The sequence below is a fragment of the Solenopsis invicta genome, chromosome 12 (assembly GCF_016802725.1).
Source record: "Solenopsis invicta isolate M01_SB chromosome 12, UNIL_Sinv_3.0, whole genome shotgun sequence".
NCBI classification, from domain to species: Eukaryota; Metazoa; Arthropoda; class Insecta; order Hymenoptera; family Formicidae; genus Solenopsis; species Solenopsis invicta.
In genome coordinates, this window is record NC_052675.1 from 7,392,773 (window position 1) to 7,405,664 (window position 12,892).

Below are 12,892 nucleotides of genomic sequence, written 5' to 3' on the forward strand. Positions count from 1 at the left end.
ACCAATCAGAGCTTCGGACATCAATGTCGCTTCTCTCTTTATATAGAGGCTTGTTTTCTATTCCTGCACTAGACTGCACTGGAACGTTCCTTCTTGTTTTCATTCCGTTTGTTTTCTGTTCCTGAACTCTCTAAATAAGTGTACACTTAAAATGAAATAGGTAGATGTTTCAAAGTTAGCGAAAGCAAGAAGGAACGTTCCAGTGCAGTCTAGTGCAGGAATAGAAAACAAGCCTATTAACTTTCAAATATATATCTATTTCACTTTAAGTGCACACTAATTCAGGGAGTTCAGGAACAGAAAACAAACAGTATGACTCAATAGCCTAGTTTACACCGAGCACTTGATACGCGTGCTAACATGTAACTTTTTATTAAATTATCTTACTTTCGACGATGCGTGTATACATGATACATATATTTAATTATCTCGATTCATATTGTACCAGCTTAGTATACTATTCTTTAAATATATTGCCGAAATTAAGATAATTTAATAGAAAATTACTAGTTAGTACGTGTATTAAGTACTCGGTGTAAACTAGACCTATTTGCAGAATGATACGAATGGTGTTTGATGACGTTAAAGCGGTCCCAAAATGGTGGTGGAAGACTCAATTGGATACTGAAGGTTGTGGTGGGGGTTCGATGTCGCTTCTCTCTTTATATAGGACTCTACTCCTGAGTAGAGTCGAAAAGTGTCTATTGAGTTTGTAAATGGAAAGCAAAATGTATTGCTTTGTGTTAAACGTGTTGACTGTGTTCTTTAAAAGGAAAATAGCCGTAACTTGGCCGTTGCTCGTAAACTCGGAGGCTGGAGTCCCATGGATGCGGAACGTGCGTAATGCGGAATTGGCGGAACGCTCGTGATTGGTCCGATCAGTTTTACGTCCGTTCTGCCGAATTTTATCCGCAAGTTTTTATTTTATGCGCAACGCTTGTCGGTTACGCCGGTTACTTGTGTGTGTGTGTGTGTGTGTGTGTGTGTGTGTGTGTGTGTGCGTGTGTGCGTGTGTGCGTGTGTGCGTGTGTGTGTGTGTGTGTGTGTGTGTGTGTGTGTGTGTGTGTGTGTGTGTATGTGTGTGTGTGTGTGTGTAAGTATGTATGTATGTGTGATAAAAATGTGTATGTGATAATAGTGTTTCAAATAGTTGATGTGGCATTCTAAAATAATTTATATATTTTTCTATGACTACGTTTACATGGCGCGATTTACGCCAAAGTTATAACATGGGTGACACTCTTTTGGACACAGCACGATTGAACACCAACCAATCATCTTGACTTATCTAACCAAACCAACGGAAAAACTCTAGGTATCGGCCGCTGTGAGTGGTGGTGTCCAATCGTGCGGTGTCCAATCGTGCGCACCCCTTATAACATCGATGTTATAACTACCAACGTTAAATACCGTGTAAACGCTATTTTACGCCAAAGTTATAACATCGATGTAGTAACTCAAAGGGCCACTTGCACCAACGCCGATTAACTTAATCGCTGATTAGTCTATCGGAATTGACCAATCGTATTTGTCGTTAAGTAAAAACGATAAATGCGATTGGTCAATTTCGATAAACTAATCAGCGATTAGGTTAATCAGCGTTGGTGAAAGTAGCCCTTAAAGTTACAACATCGACGTAAAAAAAAAACGTGTAAACGGTCACAATATAACGACGATTATAATGCCAACCCATAAAAATTGAACTTCTTTATTTTCCATTGTTTATAGAGTTGGTATTGAGTTTCCAAATCGTAATAGAGGGTACGTATTACGCATTTGTTCGGAATCGATTCCGATCGGAATTATTCCGTTTTCCCCTCAATTTCTATTGTGTTTTCTATCGGAATCGATTCCGAACAAATGCATAATACGTGCCCAGAAAGCAAAAAAAATTAAAACAAGTGAAAAAAATAAAAACAATGGAAACTAAAAAGTGTGAAAGTTGGGAAACCGAGGAAACTTGATATTTTCTTCAATTAATAAGAGAACGGCAAGTTATAAAAAGTTTGTAAATAATTTGTAAATTATTACATCTTACTCGACGAATAAATATTTAATGATTTTCAAATTTATATTGTAACCTAAAAATTTACTTTGTTAACTTCAGACTGGGTGTATTTACGATAACCCAAGTAGAATTGGGTTTCACTAGGGCCGAAAAATGTTGGGCCTAACTCTCTCTAGTACCTTTATGATTTATGACAACTCAACGCTGTATCGTATTACCTGAGTTAAGTTAAGCCTGCCGCAGACGATACGTTTTTTGTTACTGGATTTCTAACTGGATTTTCTTACTTGCTACCGTACGGGCAATGGTACTGGCAGTGCTACTGGCCGTGGCTTCACACAGTGTGAGTTTTTGTACGGGCTGAGCAACTGAAATTTGTTTCATAGAAGCGGCACGCTTAAATATGGATGAGATAGATGAGATGGATGAAATTATTGCAACAGTTGTACATTGTCGTAAAATTGCTATTGCATTATTTTTAATTATTGAAAAATTGTGACAACAAAATAAATATCGCCGACGTTTATGGAGTCGACAGTCAATACATTCTTTAATGCCTTTTACTGTGCTTATTATGGTAATTTGGTGTGTTTATCGCATATAAACATGGTTCCTATTAGTAAGCCTCTATTAAACATAAAATACTTTTTATGGACTATTTTGAAGTCTTTTCATTTTTGCACGACGTCATGTTTGCGAAGTGAATTCACGTTTGAACTTTGACAACACTTCGACAGTATAACCTGGTATAACCCAGTATAACCTATACAGACTGGATCCTGATTGGCTTTCACAATAAACCAGTACAGAATCACGTAAGAAAAATAGGACATGATCTATTACGAAAATCCAGTACGCGAGCCAGTAGCGTAGCCCGTAAGCTACCCATTTCCAGTACGGGAGCACGTAAGACTGCCAGTATAGGAGCACGTAAGCAATCCCGTAAGAAAAAACGTATCGTCTGCGGCAGGCTTTAGACCTCGTGCTCAGCCGATGTACAGTGCGTTGCATTGATGCCTGGGGTACCGATTTTAAGAACCACGTTTCTTTCTTAGTTATTTTTACGTTTATGACCAAATGCTGCCGTCAACGATCACCGCAGCATTCAGTCATGAACATAAAAATAATCAAGAAAGAAACGTAGTCCCTAAAATTGGTACCCCAGGCATCAATGCAACGCACTGTACATACTTTGTAGAAATTTCAAAATAGCTATTTGTATAAGTTTCTCATAAACCTCACACATAAATATTGCATCTTTTGAAGGAAATAATAAGCTTCCTTTATTTTTTATGGAAATCAAATCATGGTCGTAAGAATTTAGCTGGAGTTCTGTCAAAGCGTCAACACATTGTTCAAAATTTTTTTTTGTTAAAAAACGTACTGCAATGCTTGATATACAGGGTGTTCGTTAATGGTTGTCCAGCCTTTTACCGTACGTAGATGCCGTACCGACTGAGCTTGCTAATTTGCTAAACGTTTCCTAGATGACAGCTGCTTCGGTTGAGCGCGCGAACGCGATCTCGCAGGACCGAGTGACACGTACAGGCCCCTGGTGAAAATTTTTCTCATATTTTTTTCGTATAATTTTTCCGAACATCTATATAATTTTTTATGAAACGTTATAAAATGTAAAAAAGTTAAAAGTATTTTTTTAAAACTGTGAGATGAGAAATCTCAGAATACTTCAGAATGTACGTGTATGAAAACAACAATAACAACATTCTAACAATAAGAGATGTAGACTTTCTAAGTATTATTTCTACGTATTTCTGAAAAATGTTCTTATTCGTATAAAAATTATGAGAAAAACTGTAACCAGGAATGTTAAATTCTATAAACGAGAAATTTTATAAAAAATTATTAGAATAGTTTTTACCGGGGAAAGCTGTGCATACTTTGTTATATTATATTTGTTACTAAGATTACTATTTCTATTTATTAATCAAATTAATAAATAAAGTAGTAAATAGAAACGTAGAATACTGAATACATTTAATAATATATCCACACAATTTTTATCACAAATTTTTAATACTTGTAATCTTTTGAATTTAAATATTATCTTTGAAGTACTTTCTCATAATTTTTATACGAATAGGAACATTTTTCAGAAATAATACTTAGAAAGTCTACATCTCTTATTGTTAGAATGTTGTTATTGTTGTTTTCATACACGTACATTCTGAAGTATTCTGAGATTTCTCATCTCACAGTTTTAAAAAAATACTTTTAACTTTTTTACATTTTATAACGTTTCATAAAAAATTATACAGATGTTCGGAAAAATTATACGAAAAAAATATGAGAAAAATTTTCACCAGGGGCCTGTACGTGTCACTCGGTCCTGCGAGATCGCGTTCGCGCGCTCAACCGAAGCAGCTGTCATCTAGGAAACGTTTAGCAAATTAGCAAGCTCAGTCGGTACGGCATCTACGTACGGTAAAAGGCTGGACAACCATTAACGAACACCCTGTATATGATATAATACTGCGGGAGCATTTCGTAATTAGCTGTGAGTTATTTTTATTACAATACAAAGCAATATCATATATTTCTAGTTTTTATTATCACAATTTGATGCATCAGTTACTAATGTCTATTTTCCATTATTGGCGGTTTTATTTACTGTAGTAATTAAATTTAATCAAGAAGTAAAATATAATATATTTATATTTGATATTGAAATACAATTTCCAGATGAATCTTCTTTTAATTCCATTATAAAGCAAAATTTTTTTTATTGCTCTTTGAAATTGCTTTAAGCTATAGGGTTATTATTGCATCTAAATTGCTGTCTTATAATACTAAACATAAGTTCTAAATGATCTTCCGTTTGTTTTCTGTTCCTGAACTCTCTAAATAAGTGTACACTTAAAATGAAATAAATAGATGTTTCAAAGTTAGCGAAAGCAAGAAGGAACGTTCCAGTGCAGTCTAGTGCAGGAATAGAAAACAAGCCTCTTGACTTAATTTGAAAGTGCAAATATATTATAACAAAGAATTTGGTTTTTCGCAAAGCATAATCTCATTAAACATTTAATTGAAATACAAGAACCTAAAAATCTAGCGTTTCTACGAGAATTAATGAGTATGTTTCCATATGGAGTTTCTTTTAAATTGGAAATATATTCAAAACATTTATTTAATTTTGCATACATGATGTTTCTATTTCTAAAATTAATTCGTGCCTTATAATCGTATTGTTTCATATTTCGACTATTCTACGCAGTCCACCGGTTGAGCACAAGGTTTAACTTAACTCAGGCAATACGATACAGCGTTGAGTTGTCATGAATCATAAAGGTACTCGAGAGAGTCACGCCTAATATTTTTTGGCCCTAGTGGAAACCAACTCAACTTAGGTTATCGTAAACACCCATTATAAGCTTGTTTTCTATTCCTGCACTAGACTGCACTGGAACGTTCCTTCTTTCTTTCACGTACTTTTAAATATATAGCTATTTCATTTTAAGTGCACACTAATTCAGGGAGTTCAGGAACAAAAAACAACGGTACACCCACGGAATTTGATTCTGTCCATGGGGAAATTTTCCAAACTAAGAAGTCACCACTTTCTACATACTTGCAGTTTATGATTAATGTAACAACTAGAGTTTATTGGTTGTTACGTTAATCATAAAATGTAAGTATGTAGAAAGATAGCGACTTTTTAGTTTGGAAAATTTCCCCATGGACAGAATCAAATTCCATGGGTGTACATTTCTACCACAAACAAGCATCCAACTTTTTATTATTTTATGTTGGTATTAATGGAAATCCTTGACTCACATCACTCAAAAGTTCTTAAGCTGCTTCAGCTTGGTAGGGATAAGATAAGCCTGAACGTGTAAACGCACCTCACTTTAAATAGGAGTTATAACATTAACGTTACTAAATCGAAGTTAAAAGCCGTGTAAACGTAGTCTATGTCTTTGGCCACCATTTCCTTATTAAGATTATTGCTTGCTCCTTGTTGCAATCTCCTTTCAGCATTAAATATAGGTCGCACCCAAAATTGTCGTTTTTTCTTTCATTTTTTTCATTTCTAATAGCAATGTTGTTTAATACATATAATTTTGAAATCTTGAGACATAGCTCTTGCTTTTTAAACGCACACGTACAGTCATGTTCATTATAGTTGCGACACTTTTTCTTTGATGGTTTTTGGAATGTAGCCTTGCTCATCGAGCGGCGAACGTAAGTGGTTGGATCGACAAGTAAAAAGCAATCATGCTCTCAGCTCAGTTGCGCGTTCAGAAACGCATCTAAGAAAATTGTCGCAACTATAATGAACACGACTGTACATTTATTTAAAAGAGTTTATTTTTAAACCAATAATTAAATAAAACTTTTTTGACTTCATAATTAATAATAATTGTTTTTTTACAAAGTTATAATTGACACGTGGTTATTCGCCATAGTTCGGCGGGTCCTAATAGCGCACATCACGATAGCACACAAACCACTCACAATGGCAGATGCCTAGAGATTTTCCGTAGGTTGGGTTAGATAAGTCAAGATGATTGGTTGGTGGGCTATCGGGATGTGCGCTATCGGAACCCTCCCATCGTAGTTATTTGTCAATTGTGATCGGTATATAATGGAGTTTTGCAACTTTGATGTACATGTATACGAGGTGTGATTAAAAAGTAAGGTGACTTTTTGAATTTTGCGCGCTCTATACACTCTAATTTCAAAATTTTTTTTTTGTGTTGGTACACTCGTCACGATCATATGTTCACAGTTTTGACCATATAGCATGTGTTGTTTTTATGTGAGAGGCATAAATGTTAGACTCGTGTTTGCGTGCTCGGCGATTTTTTGCTGTTAAAAATAATGAAGCAGAGAGTTTGTATTAATTTTTGTGTAAAAAATGGTGTTAGAGTCTGTGTGCTCAGTTTAAATTCTCGCCGGTTTCTGCTCTTCGTAAGAGCATTGCGAGCGTGGCGGTTGCTATGCGACAGATAAACAATGCGAGCAAGCGGTGGTGTGATTTCTTGATCGGCGGTAGTATGAGAAGTATTGTATTCAAAGCATGAGCGTTGTGCAAGGCTCAATAAACATTTTATTTTCAATTAAAAGTATACAGTCCATTACTCATTTTTAGTGCTTAGCACCGGTCTCATTAAAGACACTATCTAGCTATTGAGGAAGACGATAGAATACGTGCCAAGCACCGGTCTTACTAAAGATACGATAACATTTTGGTTCTTCGAGCCGGATACTGTCGGCGAGAAAGGAAAGTTAAAAACAAGGTTTGCTGAAGACTGGCTCCGCGTCTAATCTAGCCAAAGTATTGATAAGGCTCAAGATACGTGAGTACTACGTTCAGGCCGCTAACGGACGAGCAAATTAGATATCCGTGAAGCGCAGCTATTTCGTCTCTGTAACAAATCGTTTGTAAATAAAACATTCTATAAAGTCCGCCATTTTGTCGTTGCTGTAGCACAAGTTTGTCGTTGCTATATTGCGAGCAAAAAAAGGAAATCGCGAGTTAGAAAGAGATCGCGATAAAGTAACAAGCGAAAAGGAAATAGATCGCGATATAATAGCAATCGAGTTCCGTTTCAGCGTTACGCGTAATAAACATAACTTTGTTAGAATTACAATTTAGATTTATTAGGTGATAATGACAGACGCAGGCGGAAGCTCTAGTTCAGGGGGAACCGTTCCGATTAAATTGCTAAAGAATAAACGAGGACAGGTTAAGTCGCAGTGCACAAGATATACGTCATATCTAGAAGAAATAGATCTTCAAAATACTTCACTAATCGAGCTTCGTCAAAGACTTCACAAGTTCAACGAGACGTGGGATGTCTTCAATGGCATACAAGCTTCGATTGAAGATATAGAATGTGAAGCAGACTATTCGGCAAGTCACGATGAGGAACGACGCTTGTTCGAGGAGAGGTATTTCGCTATTACGTCCAAGCTCGAGTCATTGATAGAAGCTAAGGTAGGCTCAACACAAGCCCTCAATTTAAGTCACGTTCCGCGATTCACAAGAGAAGGAACTCCGGCTACCCAAGGAAGTTCGGCTAACGAACATTTAAAATTACCTCGCATTAATTTGCCTACATTTGCAGGATCATTCGAAGATTGGATCCCGTTTCGCAACATGTTTCAAACTATGATTCATCAGAATGCCACGCTGCCGAATGTTCAAAAAATGCAGTATCTCATAGTCTCGCTAAAAGGAGAAGCACGCGATATGGTTGGCTCTCTCGAGGTGTCAGACGAAAATTATTCTGAGGCTTGGGAGATGCTCAAGGAAAGATATGACGACACTGGATTGATTATACAAAAACACATCAAGGCTCTTTTCGAAGTTCCCGTAATAGTGAAGGAGAATCACGTACTGCTACGACGTGCTTTGGATAACGTCTTAAAACATTTGCGTGCGCTCAAAGCTTTAAGAAGGCCAACTGAGTATTGGGATGACCTTATAGTCTACGTAATAGCAAGTCGTCTAGATCAAAAAACCAGTCGAGCTTGGGAAACAACGGTGAAGAGGGGAGAAGTTCCCACACTCAAGCAATTATCGGATTTTTTGTCACAGCATAGCAAGGCTTTAGAGGCTTCGGCGCGCCCTGTAAAAGTAAATTCAAATTCAAATTCAGAGAGAGGTTCACAGCCCAGGAGCACAGCAGTAAATGTAGCTACCACGAGCAGTAAGTGTGCGTATTGCAGTAAAGAAGAGCATATTATATACAAATGCAAGGATTTCTTAGACTTGGAGATTGAAAAGAGAATCCAGGAGGCTAGGTCGCGCAAATTGTGTCTAAACTGCCTGAGATCTACCTTGCATCAAGCCAGGCAATGTTCTATAGGCCCATGTCGAAAGTGCAACAAACGGCATAACACGTTACTTCATTTGGAATCGACTGTAACAAAGAAGCCTGAATCTAAGTCCGAAGATGCGAGCAGCGCTGAGGATGGCAAGGTTGTAGCAACCAGCATCAATCACGTGTCATTTAAACAAGGCAAACAAGTTCTTCTCGCAACAGCTACAGTCAAGGTAAACGACAGCAAAGGCAATCAAATAATAGGTAGGGCACTATTGGACAGCGGTCTCAATCCTGCTTTATTACTAGCGAATTCGCTAAAAGGCTCACTCTTAAACAGATTCCTATAAACGTGCCGGTGAGCAGCTTGGGAGATATGTCAACTCAAGCCAATAAGAGTGTTCAGATAACGATGCGGTCTCGAGTCAATAATTTTACTGTCAATCTTAATTGTCTAATTATAGAACGAATTGTGCAGGTCATGCCTACTGATCAGATTAATACGAACGAGTTGCAGATCCCTGAGGGTATCGTTTTAGCCGATCCTGGTTTTTACGAGACAAACAAAATAGATTTACTTCTAGGCGCGGAGATATTCTTCGATCTCATGTGCATTGGCCGAGTTAAGAAGTCAAACGGACAACCGACTTGGCAGAAAACCCTGTTAGGTTGGATAGTAGCTGGCAAGTTAATCGCTCACAATCAAGAGCAGAAGAGTACTATCTGTAGCTTGGTGATGAATGAGCAGCTCAATTTCAGTCTCGTTAAGTTCTGGCAACTTGAGAGCAGCGAAAGGCAAACGACTCGCTCCCCAGAAGAGCGCATTTGCGAAGGTCATTTTGCGCGTACCTACAAACGGGATGAAAGCGGACGTTTCATTGTGTCATTGCCTACCAGAGAAGAGCAACTTTCAAAAATAGGTGATTCCCGTGATTTGGCTATTCAACGTCTCAAGAAGTTAGAGAAGAGATTCGAGAGGCAACCAACTTTGAAGAAAAAATACTCGAAATTTCTTCAGGAATACCTAGACTTGCAACATATGCGAGAAATCCGACAAGACAACGTCAAATGGATGGTACGACCACAGTATTATTTACCGCATCACTGCGTGATAAAAGAGTCCAGTATCACCACTAAACTAAGAGTGGTTTTTGACGCCTCTGCTAAAGGTAGCAACGGAATTTCTCTGAATGACGCTCTTATGTCCGGTCCAGTAGTACAACAGGATCTATTTTCAATACTATTAAGGTTTCGAAGTTTTAAGTATGTCATGACTTCGGATATTGCTAAGATGTATCGTCAGATAAGGCTGGACGAGAACCAAGTGCCACTGCAGCGTATCGTTTGGAGAGAGAACCCGACGGAAGAGATCAAAACATACGAATTGTTAACTTTAACTTACGGGACAGCACCAGCATCATTTTTGGCCACGAAGGTGATTCAGCAATTGGCCGATATAGAAGAAGAGCAATTTCCTAAAGGTGCAGCGATAGCTAGCTGGGACTTCTATATGGATGACCTTTTGACAGGTGCGGATACCATAAAGGAGGCAATCATCATTCGGAATCAAGTAACAGAGTTACTCGCAAAGGGTGGATTCATCTTAAGAAAGTGGACCTTCAACAATAAAGAGTTACTTAAGGGCATGCCGGAGTGCGCCGTTGAGCACGTTACTTTAGATCTAGATAAAGATTCCATCACTAAAACTCTAGGCATTAATTGGAATCCGCAGGAGGATGCCCTTCAGTATTTTATCAAGGTACCTCATCTTGTAACATGTACGAAAAGGATCATATTATCAAGTATCGCTCAAATTTTTGACCCGCTTGGGTTATTAGCTCCTGTAATAATCACAGCCAAGATTTTGATTCAGGAGTTATGGAGACTGCAACTAGATTGGGATGAGTCCCTACCGGCAGATATTTTCTCTAAGTGGGCCAACTGCGTCGAGAATATGCAGCATCTTCAAGCGTTCCGTGTGCCGCGTCGAGTTCTCGGGGATGGCGACAAGAAGGAGATCCAGTTACATGGATTTAGTGACGTTAGTGAGAAGGCCTACGGTGCGTGCATCTACTTAAGAAGCTCTGATCAAAATGAGATTCTTCAATCATGCTTGTTGTGTGCCAAATCTAGAGTGGCTCCACTCCGAGCAATTTCGATCCCCAGATTAGAATTATGCGGTGCTCAATTGTTGGTACAATTGATGAGCAAAGTCAAGGCGGCATTGAGCTTGAATGTAGCTAAGGTTTATTATTGGACGGACTCATCCATAGTCTTGCATTGGATTAAGGCAACGAATAAAAAATTGCCTGTATTTGTCGCTCATAGGATAGGCGAAATTCAGGAGCTGTCATCAGTTGAGGATTGGAATCACGTCGGGACTAAGGAAAATCCTGCAGATCTAGTCTCTCGAGGTTCTGATGCGAGAGAATTGTGTGATTCTCTGTTATGGTGGAATGGACCGTCATGGCTGAAAAATCATATTCAAGTTGATCAACTATCAGACTCAAACAACTTTGAAGAGGATCAGTCCGATTCTTTGAACGAGCAAGTCGTGTTAACGACAATTCCGCAATCATCTGAGAGTTTTATAAATAGATTCTCTACATTCCAGAGGCTCGTACGTGTTGCAGCCACTTGCATACGATTCGCGCGACGATGTAGAAGAAATAGACAAGAATCATCTCAAGACTTAACTTTAGAAGAGTTGGAATATTCCAAAAGGCGTTTAATCGGAATGGAACAATTGTCAGGCTTTCAATCAGAGATACAAGCTCTACGATCAAATAAGCCAATTCCTAAGAGTAGTAGTTTAAAATATCTTAATCCTTTCTTAGACGATGAAGGTTTATTGCGTGTAGGTGGTAGGTTGCGGCATGCAGATTTAGGATACGAAGTTAAGCATCAATGGGTGTTGCCTCATCATTCGAGACTAACAGACCTAATAATCATACACGAACATTTAAGAAATTTTCATGCAGGCGCAGAAGCTACGTTAGCTTCGGTCCGTCAATTCTATTGGCCTATTAGAGCGCGCGGTACGGTCAAAGGATTATTACATAAGTGCGTCAAATGTTTTAGATCTAGACCGCGAATTTCTCAGCAGATAATGGGCGATTTACCAGTAGAGAGAATGACTCCAGCTAGACCATTTGTTAATACGGGGGTTGATTTTTGCGGTCCCATCTACGTTCGTCCAAGCAAAGGGCGAGGAATTAAGCGACTTAAAGCCTATATTGCAATCTTTGTCTGTATGACAGTCAAGGCTGTTCATTTAGAGATTGTTTCAGATCTAAACACGGAGGCATTTTTAAATGCATTTAAACGATTTATTAGCCGTCGAGAAAGACCGGCCAATGTATATAGCGATAATGGCACTAATTTCGTGGGCGCCAATCGAGATTTGAATAGATGCAGAGAGCTTTTGTCCTGCGAAAAAGGACGCAATATCATTGATTTCTCGAATTGCGAAGGAATTAAATGGCATTTTACTCCCGCTCGTGCACCGCACTTTGGAGGTCTATGGGAAAGCGCAGTAAAGTCCTTCAAAGCTTATTTTTACAAGACCGCAGCGGATGCAGCTATGACGTTCGAAGAGGCGTTTACCTTAATTTCCCAGATAGAGGCTATTTTAAACTCGCGTCCTATAATTGCAATATCAACCGATCCTAATGACTTAAATTATTTATCTCCAGGTCATTTTCTTATAGGTACTACGTTAACTTCATATCCGGAGTTAAATTTAACCGATGCAACGATTGGAAGATTGTCAAGATGGCAAATGATTGAACAAATGCGTCAACATTTTTTGGAAGAGGTGGTCTACCGAATATTTATTCAATTTGCAACGTCGCAATAAATGGCTGTCAAATAATGGATCTCAGCTCCAAGTCGGACAGTTGGTTGTTTGTAGAGAAGACAACTTACCGCCGTTAAAATGGGCTCTCGGTCGAGTGAAGGAAATCTTTCCAGGGTCTGATAAGGTTGTCAGGACAGCTATAATTAAAACAGCCAATGGAGAATATAAACGTCCCGCTGTAAAACTTTGTATATTGCCTACCGAAGACTATCTGAATAAGAGTAAAAATGTGTAAAC

The 12,892-nt window shown here is 38.3% G+C and overlaps 2 protein-coding genes across 2 annotated transcripts; both read left to right on the plus strand.

Annotated features, from left to right (window-relative positions):
- Window positions 1-7,640: 7,640 nt before the first annotated feature.
- On the plus strand, window positions 7,641-9,146 carry LOC105202801. Its single transcript, XM_011171481.3, has one exon. It carries the CDS (start codon window positions 7,641-7,643, stop codon window positions 9,144-9,146), a length of 1,506 nt encoding a protein of 501 aa, XP_011169783.2.
- Window positions 9,147-9,277: 131 nt separating this feature from the next.
- Window positions 9,278-12,655, plus strand: LOC105202802. Its single transcript, XM_011171482.3, has one exon. It carries the CDS (start codon window positions 9,278-9,280, stop codon window positions 12,653-12,655), a length of 3,378 nt encoding a protein of 1,125 aa, XP_011169784.3.
- The last annotated feature ends 237 nt before the right edge of the window (window positions 12,656-12,892 follow it).